This window comes from Sciurus vulgaris (genome assembly GCF_902686455.1).
Source record: "Sciurus vulgaris genome assembly, chromosome: 3".
Classification (NCBI taxonomy): Eukaryota; Metazoa; Chordata; class Mammalia; order Rodentia; family Sciuridae; genus Sciurus; species Sciurus vulgaris.
In genome coordinates, this window is record NC_136463.1 from 132,081,325 (window position 1) to 132,098,444 (window position 17,120).

At 35.9% G+C, this 17,120-nt stretch overlaps 1 protein-coding gene and 1 long non-coding RNA gene across 2 annotated transcripts in view; both read right to left on the reverse strand.

Annotated features, from left to right (window-relative positions):
• Positions 1–17,120, reverse strand: part of TTN (titin) — a 265,677-nt gene that overhangs the window by 116,248 nt on the left and 132,309 nt on the right. The window contains exons 146-154 of the mRNA XM_079130304.1: positions 8,187–8,273; positions 5,835–5,918; positions 5,623–5,706; positions 5,412–5,492; positions 5,202–5,279; positions 4,716–4,799; positions 4,178–4,270; positions 3,817–3,894; positions 98–211 (exon numbers count right to left, since the gene is read on the reverse strand). Coding sequence (XP_078986430.1) covers positions 98–211; positions 3,817–3,894; positions 4,178–4,270; positions 4,716–4,799; positions 5,202–5,279; positions 5,412–5,492; positions 5,623–5,706; positions 5,835–5,918; positions 8,187–8,273 — 783 coding nt within the window. The remainder of the gene's footprint in view (positions 1–97; positions 212–3,816; positions 3,895–4,177; positions 4,271–4,715; positions 4,800–5,201; positions 5,280–5,411; positions 5,493–5,622; positions 5,707–5,834; positions 5,919–8,186; positions 8,274–17,120) is intronic.
• Positions 10,201–16,725, reverse strand: LOC306655653. Its single transcript, XR_013762309.1, has 2 exons — positions 13,307–16,725; positions 10,201–12,973 (listed from the first exon to the last, which is right to left on the reverse strand). It is a non-coding gene; the product is annotated as an uncharacterized lncRNA (long non-coding RNA).

Here is a 17,120-nt window from a genome sequence, read left to right on the forward strand (position 1 = left end):
ACTTCCAAAAATAAGACATTGCCTGCAAGCACCATTTTAAATGGCTGCACAGAAGTTTGAAGCAGGTTAATAAGGCTTTGGAAGTGATATTTGATACCTTTAAGTTGGAATATTTTCTCCTTCACATCTTCCTTAGGTGGAACAGGAGCAGGAGGCGGGGGTCTTGGCTTGAGTTTTGGTTTCTCAATAATCTTCTTTTCAGGTTCAGGTTCTTGAAAGAGTATTTCAGGAGTGTTAGTATTGGTATATATTAGCATGTGTATAAAAGGTATATTTGGTAGAAATTTAAATATATATGAAGTAAAAATTTTGCTTTCTTTGATATGTAACAACAGTTCCCAACATAAAACATAAAAGTAGATCCAACAAAAGCAAAGATATCAACATTGTACACAAGTAATGAGAAATGTATCAAAGGCACTAATAAAAACAAAGGAAGCATCCATATAAGCTACATTTGACACAGATAAATGATACATATACGTGAAAACATAAGAATAAGATGCACATTTAAAACAAAGAATATCTTACACACAGACAGATGCAAAGACACCCACTGAACACCTAGAACAACACAAACCATGTATGGTTCAAGAGGAAGAGGAAGATGAGGAGGAGGAAGAAAAAGAAGATTTAAGTTCTATTAATTGAATACCTTGTACTGGGACTTCTTCTGGCTGTGGTTCAGGTTCAGGTTCAGGTTCTTCAGGCTCAATATACTTTTCAATTTCACGTTCTTTAAAGAATGTCAACAAGGGATATAAGATTGTAATGTAAAGTTCCACATGGACTCATACAAATTTCACACAGATGTAAAGATTACAGTCACAAAAACAAAAAATACACAATTCACACAAAGTCATTTCTATAGAAAAAGAGGTAAGAGATTTCCGCTTTCTTACACTTGAACTTTCTGCTAACAACTAGTTTATTCTGTGTATGTTGATGGCAAATGAGATGACTTAAAATCTGATACTGAATAGTCATTTGAGAATTGATACAATTATTCCAATTTTACTTCAGTCAGTGGTACCTTTTAGAATTGTTAATCACCATCAAGAATAACTAAATGAAAGATTCTAATTCAAAAGCAGTATCATTATTTGAAAAATAAAGCAGTGAAGCATATGCTGGAATGCTTTCGCATATGACATTAAGTAGGAATGTCAGTCTATAACTACTTTTGCATTTCTAACAGGAGTTTTCAAGAGACGAAAAAATATATACTTGTATGTATATACCTTCGACAGGGGGAGTCTCTTTTCTACCAATGGTTATGGATGCTTTTTCTTCATATATTATTTCCTCAGGAGTCTCTTCAACTTAAAAACATAGTATTTTATTTTAGACTGTATTCTGAGTTAACAGTACAACTGCAAAGTTGCAACACATCAACTTACACTCCATAACATATTATTCAAGATGCCAATAATGTCAATATACGAGAAAGACAACAGATAAACACATAAGACCCTTCTACAATCAAAGCAAGATGATGAAGATGGTAGTCATCTTTCCAAGATTTATAGAGCAGCCATGTACCTGAGGCTGGTGGAGCTTCTGGCTCTTCAGGCTTGGGAACAGACATTTTCTTTTCTGGGACAATTTCCTTGGGCACTTCAGGCACTTTAAAGATATTAATTTTTTTTTTTTACTATTAAGAATTTAGAAGATGTGCAAGATTCTGCAAAGAGCAGGCAAAGAATACAGGAAAAGAACTTCATCTTACAAGATTTCACAGGGAGGATGGCTTCTGAGGCATAGTGCCCTTGTGAACATCCTAATTTTATAAATAAGCATTTTCAGCTTTTTCTCATTGACTTTGGCTTTGACTCTCTTGTGTGCTCTTCCCCCTCTCTCTTCCTCTCTCTCTCTCTTTTTCTCTGTCTCTTTTTCTCTTTCTCTCTCAGCCTGATCTGTTTCCTAGGTTTCTGATGCACATTCTCAAATTCCATACTTGAAATATAGCTCACTATCTTCTTTCTAAAATCAGCTCAGGAACCTAGTGAACCTTTCTCTTGGCCATTTAGCTTCGATACCTACAATTATCCTGAGCTTCTCAATTTCCCTAATTGTTTTGATAATAGTCAGCCAACTCTGTCTCTCTCAAAACCACTGCCCTTTTCCATTTCTACCACCACTGGTTTTGTCAACTCTTAATTACTTTAATTACAGTGGATCCTTTATTACTGTCTTTCAATGTCTTGTGCTGCTGCCAGTTATATTTCTAAAGCTCAAATCTTATTATTTTTTGTACACTTGTTTCAAAAGCTTTGAAGCTTTCTTTTCCCTGTGTCTGCAGAATAAAATATAAATTTTGTACTGGCATTCAAAAAACTTTAAGCTGGGTACAGCGACACACATCTGTAACACCAGCTATTTGAGAATCTGAGGCAGGAGGATGGAGAGTTTGAGACCAGCCTAGGCAACTTAGTGAGACTGTTTCAAAATAAAAAGGACAGGTTTAGCTCAGTGGAAGAGCGCTTGTCAGCATGTGTGAGGCTCTGGTGCCCTTGTTAGTCCTGGAAAACCACCCCAAAATAACAACAAACCTCTAACCCCAAAGAACTCCAAAATATGACCCCTACATTTATTTCTATTATTATCTTTTAAGATGTTACATAATCTGCATAACCAATTCATACTCAAATTACATTGACTGTCCTTGAACTTTCTAGACCCTCTACCTGTATGCCTTTGGAAGGAGTATTCCTTCCTTTTACCTAGAATACCATTTCCCTCATTGTCACATGCAAAAATCTGTCAAAATTTACAAAATTATTTCTTCCACACAACTTTCCATGGTGCCTCTGCCTGAAATCCTTCTTTATGTGCTCTGTTTCTGCAGCCCTTTGTACTTAGTTTGGAAGTGCTATCAACTCCTGTCTGAACCTGCATTGCGTTATCTTTCTATTGTTTCATCCAATTTAAGTTGCTTAAAGATAGAATTCCATTTTACATTTTCTAAAAAGAACTTTGTTCATGGTAATGTTCAACAAAACATGCTGAGTGTGAGATGCTCTGCTCCACCCCCTGTAACCACACAAGAGCTCACAGCACAATGGACTCAGATTTTTTTCCTCCAGCTTGTCTATTTCCTTTTCTCCCTTTGCTCTCATTATTTTCCCCTTCTTTCTGTGAAATGTGGTTATCATCTCATATTCACTATTTTCTTCTACACGAATTGTTATTAAAAATGCCTAAACGGTGGTCAGAGAAACATTTCCTCTTGGTAGATACCTTTTTCTGGTCGGACTTCTGGCTTTTTGGTAACAGGCACAGGTTCTTTCTTTACTGGAACAAGTTTCTTGGGCATCTCAGGCACTTAGAAGATATTAGTTTTGTTTCAGAAAGAGTATTTAAGAACATTTAAAAATGTTAAGAAAAAAGTCTGCAAGTCATGGAGCAGCATTAAAATTAGCAGAAGTAAAATAAGGACATCTTTGTCCCTCACTTGCAATAGCAATAAAGACAACTTATTCAAGTCCACTGTAAGATATCAGAGTGCTTTAAAAAAATCATGATGATAATGAATACCTGTGACTTCTGGTGTTTCTGGCTTCTTAACAATAGGAACCTTCTTCACTGGGACAACTTTCTTTGACATCTCAGGTACTTTAAAGATATTAGTAGCATTTAATATAAAAGTGCAAGATGTAATATACCCACATTTATTGTACAAGTCTTTTGAACACCAAAACATACAGAAAACAGTTAACAAACATACTACAGGACAATACACAAGAAGGAAAAGAGTGCAAAATTGTAGACAGCACAGAAAATGACAAGAACATTTCCTTCTTTTCATGTAAGTACCTTTAGGAGGTGGAGGTTCTGGTTTTTTGATGACAGGAACTTTCTTCTCTGGGACAATCTTTTTGGGCTCTTCAGGCACTTGAAGAAGAGGAATTTCTTTTAGAGTTAGATAATTACAAGGACAACTTAAATGATAACTAATGAATAATAATAGTAAAGTCCACATGTATTTCTTTGGCATGTACATTGTAAAATTCTGTAGTACCACGGTTTGATGTGTGAAAATAACTTCTGTTCTTGTCGATAAAGTCAAATTTCAAGCAAGGAGATAAAAGACTGACATTTTACCCTAAATAAGATTTATAATAAATATAAAAATCAAATGACTGTATTTTTCCCCACAGTGGATCCTGCCTTGTACCTGGTGGAGGTGGTGGAGCTTCTGGTTCCTCCTCTTCCACAACAGGAATTGGCTCTTCCTCTGCAGGAGCAATTTCTTCAGGCTCTTCATACACTTTAAAAATATCAGTTAATTTTACTTTAACGTGTGGAATAAAAAAGCAGCAAACAGTAAATAATCATCTTGATTCTTCTCTGGTTTCCATAGATTCTCTTACTTTTGTTAAGCTGAAATCTATTTTATTAGCATCAACTTCTGTATCTGCTGATTTAAATGCTTTGAAAGTTCTCATGGTATTTAAAGTCACTTAAATTCATCAACCTTCCCATCTTACTCTGTGTACATTTGAGAAACTTTGTTTAATACAAACATGACCTACGTAGACACGGCTGATTGATAACCCCAGATAGCTTTGAGATTGGAGCTCATTGAGCATGAGGAAATAAGACAAATAAAGGACAGAAAATGACCAGGAGATAATGAGTTAGCCAAGAAGAGGAAGAAAGCTTAAGTTAGAAACAGTCACAAGTGGCAAGCTGATTAGTGGTCTTATGTGTACCTTCTGGGGGAGGATACTCCACTTTCTTGGGAACTGGAACAGCTGGTTTCTCTTCTATGACAGGCTTTTTTGGCACCTCTGGCACTTTAAAGATATTAATTAGTTTTACTTCTGAGTAGTTGAGAAGTGTATGAAATTTATACCAAATCTACTTCACATTTTGTTCAAATAAATCAGGGATAGATTTAATAATAAATTTCACAACAAGTCAGGGATCTGCCCTTATCCCCACCTAGGGGAAGGAAAATATGACCTATCAATAATCCCAAAACCATGTTAAGTAAACTCTTCCAACCCTTTATAATAAGTGCATTCATTTTTCAAAAATTGTGATTTTTTTCAAAAAGACATATAAACTTTAAACACCCAGAATAGCTGTTCTGTGGTTGTAAGTATGAGATGATTGGCAAACAAAGAATTCCATAATAGGTGAGTTTGGGGACCAAGAGAGTTACTTTTCTGCAGAACCTCATTAGTGACATGTACCTTTAGCGGGTGGGATTTCTGGCTTTGGAGGAACAGCCACTTTCTTTTCTGGAACGACTTCTTTTGGAACTTCAGGCACTTTAAAGATATTAGTATTTTAACATTATGAATAGTCACCAATAAACATTCATCACATTTACACAGAGCAAAGTACTTTTTAAGAGCCGGAAGCCATTCTACTTCCATCAAAGAGTAGAGAGTCACTTGTACCTTTAGCAGGTGGAACTTCTGGTTTTTTAATCATAGGAGGCACTTTCTTTTCAGGAACAACTTCCTTGGGGACCTCAGGCACTTTAAAAGATATTAGTAGTTTTTAAGCTCATAGTTTCAATGGCATATGAAAGTCAATTAGACAGCAGTGGAATATGACATTTTAAAGACAGACATTTTTCTATAGGCAGTTAGTGGCAGTGAGAAGTACCTTTCACTGGTGGTGGTTCAGGTTTCTTGGCAACCACAGCAGGTACTTTCTTTTCAGGAACGAGCTTCTTAGGTGGCACGGTCACTAAAGTTATTAGAATTTGTTTTAGAAACAGTGAAGATGAGTTCAAAACGATATGAGTTCACAGTGCCCAGAACTCTAAGGGCCAGAAGGGGTGGAGGGGCGAGGCAGCCCAGTAGCTTGCCAAGTACCTTTTGGAGGTGGGGCAGGAGCTGGCTCTTCTACAACTTCAGCAGGAGGCTCTTCAGGGACAATTTCCTCAGGCTCCTCATACACTTTAAAGACATCAGCTCATTTTAATACCACAACTAACATACATATGTTGCAAAAATATTTTCATATCACTAAGAAGAGATTTTCTCTTTAAAAGATAATAGTTTGAAAAGTTTTGGGGTTACCTTCAGGGGGAGGACTTTCTGGTTTGGGGGGAATAACTTCAGGCACCTTCTTTTCTGGAACAGCTGCCTTTGGCACCTCAGGTACTTTAAAGATATTAGTATTTTCAAGATTAGACAGAGTAGAGACAAAAGGACTATATCAAGCACAGTGACATAGGCGTGACTACCTTTAACAGGTGGGACTTCTGGCTTTTTAGGAGGCACCACAGACACTTTCTTTTCAGGTAGAACTTCTTTGGGAGCCTCAGGCACTTAAAAGAGATTAGTGAGATTAAATTTAGGATTTATGAAGAGTATGAGGACAAAATATTGTTAAGAGCAGAAGACGTAGATCTTGTGATGCCTAAGCTTCTCGATAAATACCTTTAATGGGAGGGACTTCTGGCTTTTTAGGAGGCGCCACAGACACTTTCTTTTCAGGGACAACTTCTTTGGGAGCCTCAGGCACTTAAAAGAGATTAGTGAGATTAAATTTAGGATTTATGAAGAGTATGAGGACAAAATATTGTTAAGAGCAGAAGACGTAGATCTTGTGATGCCTAAGCTTCTCGATAAATACCTTTAATGGGAGGGACTTCTGGCTTTTTAGGAGGCGCCACAGACACTTTCTTTTCAGGGACAACTTCTTTGGGAGCCTCAGGCACTTAAAAGAGATTAGTGAGATTAAATTTAGGATTTATGAAGAGTATGAGGACAAAATATTGTTAAGAGCAGAAGACGCAGATCTTGTGATGCCCAAGGTTCTCGATAAATACCTTTAATGGGAGGGACTTCTGGCTTTTTAGGAGGCATCGTGGGCATTTTCTTTTCAGGGACAACCTCCTTGGGAGTCTCAGGCACTTAAAAGAGATTAGTGAGATGAAATTTAGGACTTATGAAGATCACGCAGACTAGTTTCAAGAGTAGAAGTTATGTCTTGTGGAGCCTCAGGTGAGTGATAGGTACCTGTGACAGGTGGGACTTCTGGCTTTTTAGGTGGAGGCACAGGCACTTTCTTGTCAGGGACAACCACTTTGGGAGCTTCAGGCACTTAAAAGAGATTAGTAAAATTATCCCTAGGACTTATACAGATCCTGAGAATAAAATATTTTCAAAAGCAGAAGAGTTATGTCTTATAAGCCTCAGGTCAGTGACAAGTACCTGTGACAGGAGGGGCTTCTGGCTTTTTAGAAGGTGCCACTGTTTGCTTTTCAGGGACAACTTCTTGAGGAACTTCAGGCACTTAAAAGATATTAGTAGTTTTTCACTTTGGTTAGTGAGGTAACAGTATTAAAAATGTTTTCAAAAGCAGAAGAGGTATTTCTTCTGAAGAATAAGGAGATGGGTAAAAGTACCTGTGACAGGGGGGACTTCTGGTTTGGGGGGCCGGACCCTGGGGACTTTCTTTTCTGGGACTTCTTGAGCAGCTTCAGGCACTTGAAAGATATTAGTTAGTTTTTCATTTAATGAAGGGCAATAGGCCAAACTTATTCTCAAGAACAAAAGAGATATTTCTTCTGCAGAACGAAGATCAGGTGACAAGTACCTGTGACAGGTGGGGCTTCTGGCTTTTTAGGAGGGACCACTGGTCTTTTCTTTTCAGGAATAATTTCTTGAGGAACTTCAGGCACTTTAAAGATATTAGTAGTTTTACATCTTGGTTAATGAAGAGAAATGAACTAAAACTGTTTTAAAGACTGAATGAGATATTTCTTCAGCAGAATATGGTTTAGCTGACATATACCTGTGACCGGAGTGACTTCTGGCTTTTTGGGCAGTGCCTTGAGAATTTTCTTTTCTGGGACAACTTCTTGAGCAGCTTCAGGAACTTGAAAGATATTAGTATTTTTAGAATTTATGCATTGTGAAGGCAGGTACCATAATGATTGTGAGGAGTACAGGATGATATTTTTTCTAAGCAGTGGGAATAAATACCTTTCATAGGTGGGACTTCTGGCTTTTTGGGCATAGACACTTTCTTTTCAAGTACAACTTCTTTAGGAGCTTCAGGAACTTGGAAGATATTAGTATCTTTTAGTTAGAAACTATAAAGGGGAAATATTGACAACACATTTCCCACCAAATACAGTTTGTGAGACAGGTGGACACTACGCACTTTCCCCAGCCCCCCTGAACAGGTGACTGATAACGCATAAGTATACTTACCTTTGACTGGTGGAACTTCTGGCTTTTGGGGAGGAGCCACTGGTACTTTCTTTTCAGGGACAGCTTCCTTTGGTGGCACTTCAGGCACTTCAAAGATAATTTATAATTTGTGTTTAGAAAAGGTGAGAACAATTGATATCAAATTATATAATCACACACCAAGATATTTTGGATAGCTACTGACATTTTTTTTTTCTTTAGAATTACATTACTTTTAGGTAGTAAGATTTTTACACATAATTTTCTAGTTAAAGAGCGGTTATTTGTCTTCCTAATTTGCATTACCTTCAGGGGGAGGACTTTCTGGTTTGGGGGGAATAACTTCAGGCACCTTCTTTTCTGGAACAGCTGCCTTTGGCACCTCAGGTACTTTAAAGATATTAGTATTTTCAAGATTAGACAGAGTAGAGACAAAAGGACTATATCAAGCACAGTGACACAGGCGTGACTACCTTTAACAGGTGGGACTTCTGGCTTTTTAGGAGGCACCACAGACACTTTCTTTTCAGGGACAACTTCTTTGGGAGCCTCAGGCACTTGAAAGAGATTAGTGAAATTACATTTAGGATTTATGAAGATCACAAGAATGAAATATTTCCAAGAGTAGAAGACTGAAATCTTGTGATGCCTAAGGTGAGTGACAAATACCTTTAACAGGTGGGACTTCTGGCTTTTTAGGAGGCACAACAGACACTTTCTTTTCAGGGATGACTTCTTTGGGAGCCTCAGGCACTTAAAAGAGATTAGTGAAATTACATTTAGGATTTACGAAGACCATGAGGAGGAAATATTTCCAAGAGCGGAAGACTGAAATCTTGTGATGCCTAAGGTGAGTGACAAATACCTTTCACAGGTGGGACTTCTGGCTTTTTAGAAGGCACCACAGACACTTTCTTTTCAGGGACAACCTCTTTGGGAGCCTCAGGCACTTAAAAGAGATTAGTGAGATTTTATTTAGGATTTATGAAGACCACAAGGACTATTTTCAAGAGCAGACGTTCTGTGTTGTGAAGCCTCAGGCGAGTGACAGGTACCTGTGACAGGTGGGACTTCTGACTTTTTAAGTGGAGCCACAGACACTTTCTTTTCAGGGACAACCTCTTTGGGCATCTCAGGCACTTAAAAGAGATTAGTATTTTTTACACTTAGAAAATACAAAGACCACAAGACACAATGAAACATTTTCAAGAACAAAAGAGCAGCTTTTCTCTCTTGAACTTGAGGTGGTGGTAGCAAGTACCTGTAACAGATGGTGCTTTTGACTTTGGAGTAGGAACTTCTGTTATTTTCTTTCTTGGGGTCACTTCTTTCGGAGCTTGAGGCACTTTGAAGATATTAGTAAATTTACATTTGAGTCAAAGTAGTGAACCGCAGACAGTTACATTTACACATCACAAGAATTTTCGGGGTTGGACAGGTGACCCTTTCTGTCTTTCCACCTCCCTAGTCCACTTAAAGGAACACTTAAGAATGTACCTTTGACAGGTACGACTTCAGGCATTTGTGTGGTAGGTAGGACTTCAGGCATTTGTGGTGAATGAACTCTTTTGGGAGGCACGACTTCTCTGGGAGCCTCAGGCACTTTAAAGATATTAATATTTTTATATTGAGGACTTAAAAGAATCAGTACAAACAGGAAGCACATTAGACAGAAGACATTTTCCCACCCTTTGAAGCTTCCAGCAAGATATACCTTCTTGTGCAGGGACTTCTGGCTTTGGGGGTGGAACCCCAAATGTTTTCTTTTCAGGGACAGCTTCTTGAGGAACTTCAGGCACTTTAAGAAATTAGTATTTTTACATTTAGTGTTACGAAAATCACAAGTAAGAGCAAATTATTTTCAAAACTGCTGGAGCCAGTTCTTGAGTCTGAGGGCTCAGTGAAGGTACCTTTAGCTGAGGGAGCTTCTCTTTTTTTGGAGGGAGCTCTTTTTGCAGGAACCACTTCTTGAGCTTCCGGCACTTGAAAAGATATTAGTATTGCACATGGAAGAGTTGAAATATTAATGAAAACAGTAGCCACAATAAGACAGCGAATGCAACTTTCTAGAACTTTCTTTTCTTCCCCTTCTCCACAAATAAGCTAATCTAGAGGGATTCATGGATCCTTGAGAAGAGGGACTCTTCCTCCAGTACCCTTTGGAGTTTACCCCACACCCTCATTGCACAATACAGTCGACCCTCCGTATCCATGGATACAGAAAAATAGTGTCTGTACTGTATATGGATATACCGTTTTTTTTTTTTGTCATCATTCCTTAAACAACATAGTAAACAACTATTTACATAGATTTACATTTTATTAGTTATTATAAATAATCCAAATGATTTAAAGTATATGAGGTATTTATTAATTATATGAAACTGGTACCTCATTTTATGTAGGGAACTTTAGCATCCATGAATTTTGGTATTTGTGGGGTCCTGGAACCAATCTCCCGTGGAGACTGTGGGAGGACTCTATTTGTTGAATGAATCTTTTTAGTAGAAAGATTTTAGGTTGTGGCAGGAACAGCCACAAATTCATTCTTTCTAGAGGGAATTAGGGAGCTTCAACTGCCTTAAAGATATTAGTACGTTTGCATTTAGAGTTACAAAGAGTGTTAGGAAAAACAGTTCTAAGAGCAGAGGATGGATAATTTCTTCTTCCACCTCTGTTCAGAGGTGGCATGTACCTTCCATAGGTGGCATTTCTGGCTCTTCAGGAACATCCTCAATGACTTTCATTTCAGGAGCAGCTTCTTTCATAGCTTCTGGTGCATTGAAGATATTAGTATTATTCTCAGAGGTTAAAAGGATCAGTGGAAACATTAATCCTGTGAACTGAACCTAATTGATTTCTATGGCTATGAGGGTGCTTCCTTCAAGAATGGGACGAGATGAAAAATCTTGAGAGTCATCAAATCTTACTTGTTTTTGTTTATTATTCCTTAGCTCCCTAAGGCCTTTTCCATACTAGACACTAAATAAATGAAGGAATGAGAGTAAGCATGATGCCTTTGGGGGAGGTGTTCCAATTTCAGAGGGAGCTGCCATGGGTTTTGCTTTATAAGAGACAATGTCTTGAGATGATTCTAGCACTTTATGGATATTAATGTGTACTTTCAAGTTATGAAGAGCAGTGAAGAGTTCCAGTCATAACTATGCATACAGAAATGATCCATATCGGGAATCCCCAGAGTCTGATTCTTGGTATCAGTGTAAACTTAGCCTGATTATCAGTTTCTTTCTTTTTTTTTTTTTTTTTTTTTGGTCAATTCAATTTTTTTGGTCAATCAATATTAATAATTTTATTTCTGAGATTTGTAGTTGCATAGAAAATTAGATCATTGAAAAAAAAAAGATTGCCATTAATGGTATCTTTAGCAATTGATTTGAGAAGAAAAAAACAGGTGCTTTCTTATTTGGGTTGGCTTCTTTTTGTACCCTCACCTTACTCACCCTAAAATAGTGTTTTCTGAGTTTAGGAAAGAACCATCAAAAGATGCCAGACTGAGAAAGAAAGATCAGAGTACTGGAGAGTTCTTTAAATTCCAGAATATCATGGGCATTATGAAGACATTGTTATTCTGGAAGCTTTTAAATGTCCCCAGCTTTTGATACATCTAAAAAAATGTTCAAAATGAGAAAGTGTATGATGCTTGAAAAATAAAACATAGACCAGGAGTGGAGCAAACATTCAGGACAGGGTGCTTAGGACTGAAACCACAGTGAATGGGCTTAACACATGCCCATTTAAAGAGGAGTCAGTGCCACTAAATGGCAGAGGTGCTTGGTTATGCACCAGAGGGCAATTATTCAACCCTCATGGGACTGGAATTCCAGGATATACCAGCCTGTCCGAACTGCTTTCCTATTAAAATAAGTTTACTTACTGCTAAAAGCAAGCATTGGAATGTGAAAGAGCTGATTCCAACAAGATTTAAACATTATAGAAATATATTTAAAAAATAAGTTCCAGCATTAACTGAAATTCTGCCTTGGTTTTAGAAGACTCTCAGGCATGTCTAATGGGGGAGAAATGATATTATAAGTAGAACAACTTTACATGGAACATTTAATTTTCTTTAAGTCATGAACTTCTAAACATATTTCTATGATGTTTCTTATTAGAAATCAGTGATTTCATATTCATATGCTTGCTTTAGAAGTTCATTTTAATACGAAAAACAATTCTGACCAGCTGTATTTCCTGGAGTTCCAGTCCCACGGAAGACCAAACTATTGCCATCTTCTGCACAATCAAACACCTCTGTCTTTTGATGGCACTGATTCTTGCTTTAAAAAGGCATATGTTGAGCCAATTCAATCTAGTTTCAGTGTTATAAATGTCTTGTGTCCATTATTTCTAAGTAGTCTGATTTTTATTATTTTTATAGGAAAGAAATATCTGTTTCCTACTAAGGAATACATCTCGGTCATATTTGGACATGATATGTATACGTATACATGTTTTCTCTGTAGTCCTGATAAACTGTTTAACCCAACTATCTTTCAGCTATATAAGTTAAAGATGTTTTCCTCTCTATTGCCTCTTGAATGGCTCACTGGGACATGCAAATACTTGATGAAGCTTCTGCTTTGAGGACCCATTTCTCTGAAATGATTTCCTTGGTAACCACTGGAACTTTGAGGATATTAGTATTTTCACATGTGTTAATGACTACTACAAACACAAAAGAAGAAAGCCTACTTTCTCGGGATTTGTACCTGTTGGTGGTGGTGTTTTTCTTCTTTTGGTAATAAGAATTCGTCTCTCTGGAACCACTTCCTTGAAGATTTCAAATTCTTTAAAGATATTAGTATATTTTAGTTTAAAAAGGCAAGACAAAGACATGACACACAAAGAAAGTTAGGTATGTTGACAGATATTATAACTTTAAATTGAAAATTTAACTTTTGTTTTAATAGTGCATTTTTGTACATTATTTGAGTGGGTCATGACGTTGTATGGGCAAGTCATAGGTAGTTCCTTGTCCTGGGCATCTTTGTTAGATGCTTTAAAGATATTAGTATTTTAGCATCAGAGGTGGTGAGAATGTACATAAAATGTTAATCATATTTTGTAAACTGAAGAAGAAGGGTTTTCTTCTTCAGATTTTCATAACTACAGGATTATACCTTCAGTTGGAGGATGTTCTGGAATTTCAGGAACAGCCTCAGGTAACTCCACCTCTGGAAGAACTTCTCTGGTTGTATCAGGTGCTTTAAAGATATTAGTAGGTTTACACTTAGAAATTGTAAAACTAGTCAATTATATAACATGCAATTTTTGAATCTTAAAGATATTCATCTGAGTTGGACGTAGTTGAAATATACCTGTGGTTTCTGGTGTTTTTCTTGTTTTAGGCATAGTCACATATACTTTTTCTTCTGCAACAACTTTCTTAGGTGGTTCAGGTGCTTAAAAGACATGAGTACAGTTAAATTTATAAACAGTGAAGAAAAATATTGAGCTCCTAAAATGAGCCCCCAAATAATTTTTTTTTCATACTGGACCATTGACATTATATACCTTTTGCTACTTTGTATTTTGTCTTTTGAGGATGAGTCACAAGCACTTTCTCTTCTACAACCAATTCTTCAGATGCTTCATAAACTTTAAAGATATTAGTATTTAGATAATTAGGGGTGTTTCAAGGTGAATGAAGAATAGCATCAATAAAACAACATATAATACACATTCATCACCCAACTTAATGGTAGTAGACAGACACAAATTAGTGACAAGAATGCAATGACTGGGAATGAGTCTTACTCCCAGTTTTATAATTTGGGATTCTTTATAGCATTTATTTATGAGCATGATAATGAAATGGAGGAATTCACCAGGCAAGGGCAATAAAATTCTTCAATGTTTTGTTCTGCAGAAAGTTATTGATAAAATTGGTCTATAGCTCTACTTCTTTTTTAAAATATCTTTTTAGTTGTAGGTGGACACCTTTATTTTTATTTATTTATTTTTATGTGGTGCTGAGGATTGAACCCAGTGCCTCACATGTGCTAGGCAAGTGCTCTACCACTGAGTCACAACCACAGGCCCAGCTCTATTTCTTAATGGATTTGTGCATAAAAAAAACAAGGAAGATATTGAGCTACACAAGGAGAATTTGCTTTCTATATTTGACCTACTAGAAAGTCATGTCAGTCTTTTCCTTTTCTAGGACCAAAACTATCTATATTTTAAAATCACATCTAATTCATGGCTTCACAGTTTAACATGAATGCAAAAACCATTTAGGGATTAGAACCAAAAAAGAACAGGTAAAATGATTAAATATTTGGAAAATAAGGCCAATGAAGACAATAGAGGATTGTCTTTTAGAAAGGAAAACTGTCTGATAGCAATAACCATATTCAAATATAGAAAAAGTATTCAAAGGGTGGGATGGTTACATACTTTTATCCCAATCTAGTATAACAAGGTAACACACACAAAAAAAAAAAAAAAAAAAAGAAAAGAAAAAAAGAAAAAAATGAGTTTTAACCAGGAATTTTTTAGATTAAAAAAAATGGAATACTAGCATTTTTAGTATTCAGAATACTGAATATAGTTCTTTTCACAATACTTTACTATTAAAATTATTTAATCATAGTTTTATATGAAAGCAAAACAAGCACTGATAATTCTTTTTGGGTTTTTAATGGTCTTGCAAATTTATGGCCACTTGTGCAGCATTGCCAAATGTTAATGATTATTGTGAGGAGTTAAAAAAATAATAATGGTGGAGATCCTGGTTCTGCAAAATTTGATTACAATATTATGGTTTACTTCAAGGTCTAAGGAAATAAATTGCTTCAAAGCAAAAGATGTTTATACACAGAAGTTAGGAAAATTCAAGAAGACATGCTTTTTCTAAAAAACTGGGTAATATTACATGTATAGGACTATTTATTTTTTAAATTGGTGAGGAGATATATCTTGTCTGAGGCTTAGAGTCATTCAGATTATTTAATTTGAGCCAAACATTCACAAGATATTAGTATGTTTACTTCTTAAAGCTATGGAGATGAACACAGTGATTTTGAGAACACAGATGAAAACAAAGAGAACCTCCAATATTTCTAACTCACTGTATATTTCTGTGTCTTCAGGAAGAATAACAGGTTTTTCTTCTTCAATACTTTTCTTAGGCACCTCAGGAACTTTAAAGATATTAGTATATTTATTGTTATTAATAAGAAATATAAGATACTAAGAATATAAAGAAACAACATTCTAAGATTTAATGTCACATTCATTTGCTCTGTGCATTGAAAAGTAACCCAGGAGACACTTCATGTTGTGATCACTATCATTATATACCTTTAGCTGCTGGAACTTCGGGCTTCTTAGGGACCACTTCACGAACTTTTTCTTCTGGAACAATTTTCCTGGGTGCTTCAGGCGCTTTAAAGATATTTATTTGTTGTTTTTTTAAAGAGGATCATAATTGGATATAGAAAAATCAAGACAAAAGGGGCCTCTACCAAGGAGAATGTAAAAATTCCAGAATTTTGCATTGCTGCACAGTGCATTCCTCTTAGATGGCCTTATTGACAAGTTCTTGGTTTTTTATATCAGACACTCTGCTCTTTGGAGGTAGTATTGTTTTCTATTGCCATTTAGAACATGTTTACTTATTTCCAGAGCTACTTGACAAGAGCTTCTAAGATGAATTATATTTGGAAGAGAAGTCGAAGGGTCAATATTTAATTATTGCATAACAAAAGGACCAATAAAAATAGTAACTTTCAGGCTTATGTCTTTCTCCCCAGGGAGTCATCACACAAAAGGGAAGATTATGTTATAGAACAGAAGCTGAAGTTGAAATTTATGCCATTCACAGCCATCTTGTGGCACTGAGGGATTTATATTAGTGGTAATCCACAAAAGCAGGTACCTTTAGCTGGTGGAACTTTGCGTTCTTCAGGAACACGTACTTTGTCTTCTACCACAGTTTTCTTGGCCACCTCAGGTACTTTAAAGACAGCAGTAATAATTTTTTTTAACTTTTAAAAAGTCGTAAAGATTTTTAACAAGGAGAGCATGAGAGATATAAGAACAAAGCAGCATATAGCCACAACATAAAATACAGACACCATAGACACCACTTGACGACTTATGTGACAATATTTAAAATGAGTTAAGTTTTGATGAAATATGTTACAACAAAAATACAGGGGAAGTTCTCATATTAGAATGGTAAGAACTTGGTAAAAATTACAATCCCCCTTCACTTGGTACTATTTTTGCTTTATTTGGTGGAAAAATTTGTACTTTCTCTTTAGTAATAACTTTCTTATATACTTTGAGGAATTTTAAGATACAAGTTTATATTATTTATTAGATGCTTTGCAAAATTTCTATTGTACATTCAAGAGGTTAACAAACAAAGCAGGGACATTAAATACATATAAACTATATATTTGTATTTAATACATTAATACCATTTATAATGAATAGGAAAACAGGCTTATCAATAAAGATATTAGTGAACATAAAATTAAACAGCATCAAAGGATGTCTGAGTTCACTCTTTGGTTAATAAGTATATCTACTTTAGATGGTGTAGGTATGACAACAGTGACTGTCTTTTTTGTTTTTTTAGAACTTTCTTTGGAACGTCAGTCACTTTAAAGATGTTAGTTTGTTTTAGAAATTCCAAAAACAAAACACAGAAGAAAAACAACAAACAGACAGCAAACTTACAAAGCAACCAAAGCGCTACTATACATAAGTTAAGTAAGTAATTTTTCACCAATAAAATACCTTTAGCTGGTGGCTCTTTTCGAGGAACAACTTTAAAGGGTGGTTTTTTTGGAGGGATGGTTTTCTCAGATATCTCAGGCCCTTAAAAGATATTAGTATTTTGGTTTAGAGAAAAAACAAACAAACAAATAAAAAAAAAACCAAACTCAAAGTCTTATGTAGCACTGCTACTAAATTTAGAAT